At 53.3% G+C, this 4,103-nt stretch overlaps 1 protein-coding gene across 1 annotated transcript in view; it reads left to right on the forward strand.

The window, feature by feature from the left end:
- Window positions 1–4,103, forward strand: part of ZER1 (zyg-11 related, cell cycle regulator) — a 45,107-nt gene that overhangs the window by 31,883 nt on the left and 9,121 nt on the right. Inside the window, exons 9-13 of the mRNA XM_011987650.1 lie at window positions 252–467; window positions 1,204–1,245; window positions 1,391–1,510; window positions 2,157–2,272; window positions 2,929–3,117. Coding sequence (XP_011843040.1) covers window positions 252–467; window positions 1,204–1,245; window positions 1,391–1,510; window positions 2,157–2,272; window positions 2,929–3,117 — 683 coding nt within the window. The remainder of the gene's footprint in view (window positions 1–251; window positions 468–1,203; window positions 1,246–1,390; window positions 1,511–2,156; window positions 2,273–2,928; window positions 3,118–4,103) is intronic.

Raw genomic sequence — 4,103 nt, forward strand, 5'->3', positions numbered from 1 at the left:
CAGGATGGTCTCGATCTCCTGACCTCGTGATCCGCCCGTCTCGGCCTCCCAAAGTGCTGGGATTACAGGCTTGAGCCACCGCGCCCGGCCAATAAAACATTTTTAAAAGAACACTTGTATAGCCTCCTCTTCCAGAAAACCGGCCTGGACTGCCAGAACTCTGGGTGATCTCATACCTCTAGAGAGTTCCTAGAGCCCTGCTCCTGAGTCTGAAACTGAATGTGCCCCGCTTGTGTCCTGTCCCGGCCCAGGTGCAGCGGAACTGCTGCCTGACGCTCTGCAACTTCAGCATCCCTGAGGAGCTGGAATTCCAGTACCGCCGGGTCAACGAGCTCCTGCTCAGCATCCTCAACCCCACGCGGCAGGACGAGTCCATCCAGCGGATCGCCGTGCACCTGTGCAACGCCCTGGTCTGCCAGGTGGACAACGACCACAAGGAGGCTGTGGGCAAGATGGGCTTTGTTGTGGTACGTGTTGGGGGGTGCCCCCTTCCTCCTGAGCCTCACTACTCTCCCCCACCCCTCTCCACCACTCCTCTATCCTGAGTGAGAGTCTCAGAGCAGGGCCTGGGACTGGGAGTTGGAGAGGGAGAGTGTGCTGAAGCATGAGGGTTTTAGGCTAGACCAAAGGAAGAATTTCTTAATGCTGAACGTTGCTGGTAGCCTCATAGATTTCTTCCACCTACAGCATACTATCATCCTCTCCCAGTCCCTGCACTCATCCTGCTTTCATAGGCTCCATAGGGAAAGATGCCATGTTGTCCTTCTGTCATTGTGTCCCCAGCACTTCCTGGCATGGGCTCTGGAGGCCAGTGGGGAGGTGATAAATATCACTGGTGAAATGAAGGAAAGAATGACAAAGGAGCTCAAGAGCTTCTGGTCTCATTTGATGGTTAGGGAAGCTCAAGCCCCAGCGGGAAGGGCTGTGCCCAAAGTCACAGGGGAGTCACCCGAGGGCCAGGAATGGCACCCGGGCCTCCTGATGCCAATACCAAGGGGCTGAGGAGTGGATGCCTTCAAATAGCCTCCCCCAAAGATATGGAGACTTGATCTTGTCAAGACTCCTGAACTAGCCGTGGTGAGCCTCAAGACTCCTGTCAAGACTCCTGAACTAGCCATGCGGAGCCTCCCCTCCATCTTGGGTTCATGGGGGTGGGAGTTCTTGAGCCCCAGCACTCTAGCAGACTCTCGTCCCTGTCTGCAGACTATGCTGAAGCTGATTCAGAAGAAGCTGCTGGACAAGATAGTAAGTCAAATCTTCATGAAGTCGCGCTGCCCTTTCCCTAGCCCGCAAGGGGCCTGGGCTGCCCCTGGGGGAGGTCCATGTTTTGTCAGGGGCCCCCCTCCCTGGGTACCAGGAGCCCTGGCTGAGCCCTGTCCTGCCCTCACAGTGTGACCAGGTCATGGAGTTCTCCTGGAGCGCCCTGTGGAACATCACAGATGAAACTCCTGACAACTGCGAGATGTTCCTCAATTTCAACGGCATGAAGCTCTTCCTGGACTGCCTGAAGGTAGCGTCCACCTCCTGCAGCAGCAGCTGCCTCAGCTGCCCACACGGCCCCTCTGCTGTCCCGAGGCTTCCCAGCAACCAAATCTGTAGCACCCCTCACCCATGCTTCCGGAGGAGGGCAGTGGGGACAGACTCAGGCCCACCCACCCAGGATTTGCTGCTGACAGAAGCTCCAGACCCAGATGGCCTGGTGGGGCCTCCTGAGAGCGCCCACTCCAAGGGAAAGCCCCTCCCTGTCTCCTCAGCAGTCATTCTCAGCCTGCCCACAGCTGGCCAGAGCCCACTACGCTACGAGCTAGACAGCACGTCTGTTCATCCTTAAACACATGCTCTGTTTTCCTGCTCTGATTTCTAGGAGGGTCCCTTAAACTAATATTTTGAGCTTTGGTGAACACAACCACGTCTGTCCCATAGGTCAGATCTCTAATCAACCTTTGCCTTTGTGGCAAGGAATCCCACCCCTTTAATCCCTTAGTGTGTGTACCCTGCACTGACCTAGGTGCATTGGAGGGTAGGAGGGCAGCCTATATGCCCCCTCTTTGTCTAGTTGGCATGGCCAGATGCCCATAAAGCTTTTTGGTTAACAGTACCAGATACTAAGTCATTAAGTACTAATTGATGTGGCCCCCTGGCTCTCATTTTCCCAGGAATTCCCAGAGAAGCAGGAACTGCATAGGAATATGCTAGGACTCTTGGGGAATGTGGCAGAAGTGAAGGAGCTGCGGCCTCAACTAATGACTTCCCAGTTCATTAGCGTCTTCAGGTTAGTACTTTTAAACCTTTCCCTTTTTGCCTTGGCTGCCAGGATGCTCAGAGCTCTAGTGTCTCCTCGGTTGCACAACTGCTCTTAGCCTAGGTTTGCTATAAATGTCGTTTTCCATCGATAATATGGTCTCTTATTCATTCAGTCCTTCGTAAGTGGCCCTTTTGTAATTATATATCTTTTTTTTTTTTTTTTGAGATGGAGTCTTGCTCTGTCACCCAGGCTGAAGTGCAGTGGCGCAATCTAGGCTAACTGCAAGCTCTGCCTCCTGGGTTCCTGCCATTCTCCTGCCTCAGCCTCCCAAATAGCTGGGACTACAGGTGCCCGCCACCATGCCCAGCTAATTTTTTTGTATTTTTTAGTAGAGACGGGGTTTCACCATGTTCGCCAGGATGGTCTCAAACTCCTGACCTCATGATCTGCCCGCCTCAGCCTCCCAAAATTCTGGGATTACAGGCGTGAGCCACCGCGCCCAGCCTGTAATTATATCTTAAATGACCTCAAATCCCTTTAGAACTAATCTGGGTATATAGACAGTATGTGATAAAGAAATAACTAGCACCTCTTGCTTCTTGTTTTAAGTTGGGGTCCTGCAGCTGGTATCTGAAGAGAAACTCGGGGAGTGGGACTCCATTTTTCTGTCTTTCTCCTGGCAGCAACCTGTTGGAGAGCAAGGCCGATGGGATCGAGGTTTCCTACAATGCCTGCGGCGTCCTCTCCCACATCATGTTTGATGGACCCGAGGCCTGGGGCGTCTGTGAGCCCCAGCGCGAGGAGGTGGAGGAACGCATGTGGGCCGCCATCCAGAGCTGGGACATCAACTCTCGGAGAAACATCAATTACAGGTGCGGGCAGGGTGCGGAGTGGGGATGCAGTGTGGAATATGCGGTAAGTGCTGGGCAGGATGCTCATGCCATTAAGGTCTGCTCAGAGCTCCCGCCTTTCTTCTGGTCCTCTGTGGGGTTCTGCTTTCACTCACTGATGTGTAGCTGCACACAGCACAGAGCATAAATAAAGGCACGATCTCACCCATGCAGCCTGGAGCATTTGTCATACATGCCAACATCTGCATGTACCCAAAGCCTGCTCTTTGCAAACTACTGATACATACTGATTTGTGGGGAAAGGTGGGGAGAAAATAGACACACAACAGAAAACCATACAGATGGGCCGGGCACAATAGCTCTTGCCTATAATCCCAGCACTTTGGGAAGTCGAGACAGGTGTATCATTTGAGCCCAAGATTTCTTTTTTTTTTTTTTTTGAGATGGAGTCTTGCTCTGTCACCCAGGCTGGAGTGCAGTGGCGCAGTCCAACTCACTGCAAGCTCCACCTCCCGGGTTCACACCATTCTCCTGCCTCAGCCTCCCAAGTAGCTGGAACTACGGGTGCCCACCACCACGCCCAGCTAATTTTTTTGTATTTTTAGTAGAGACGGGGTTTCACCATGTTAGCCAGGTTGGTTTCCATCTCCTGACCTCATGATCTGCCCACCTCGGCCTCCTAGAGTGCTGGGATTATAGGTGTGAGCCACCACGCCCGGCTGAGCCCAAGATTTCAAGACCAGCTTGGGCAACATAGTGAGACTTCCTCTTTACTAAAAATTTAGGCCGGGCGCCGTGGCTCACAGTTGTAATCCCAGCACTTTGGGAGGCCAAGGCGAGCGGATCACGAGGTCAGGAGATTGAGACCATCCTGGCTAACACAGTGAAACCCCATCTCTACTAAAAATACAAAAATTCGCTGGGCATGGTGACAGGTGCCTGTAGTCCCAGCTACTCGGGAGGCTGAGGCAGGAGAATGGTGTGAACCCGAGAGGCGGAGCTTGCAG

Source organism: Mandrillus leucophaeus, unplaced genomic scaffold, assembly GCF_000951045.1.
Source record: "Mandrillus leucophaeus isolate KB7577 unplaced genomic scaffold, Mleu.le_1.0 Scaffold109, whole genome shotgun sequence".
Classification (NCBI taxonomy): domain Eukaryota; kingdom Metazoa; phylum Chordata; class Mammalia; order Primates; family Cercopithecidae; genus Mandrillus; species Mandrillus leucophaeus.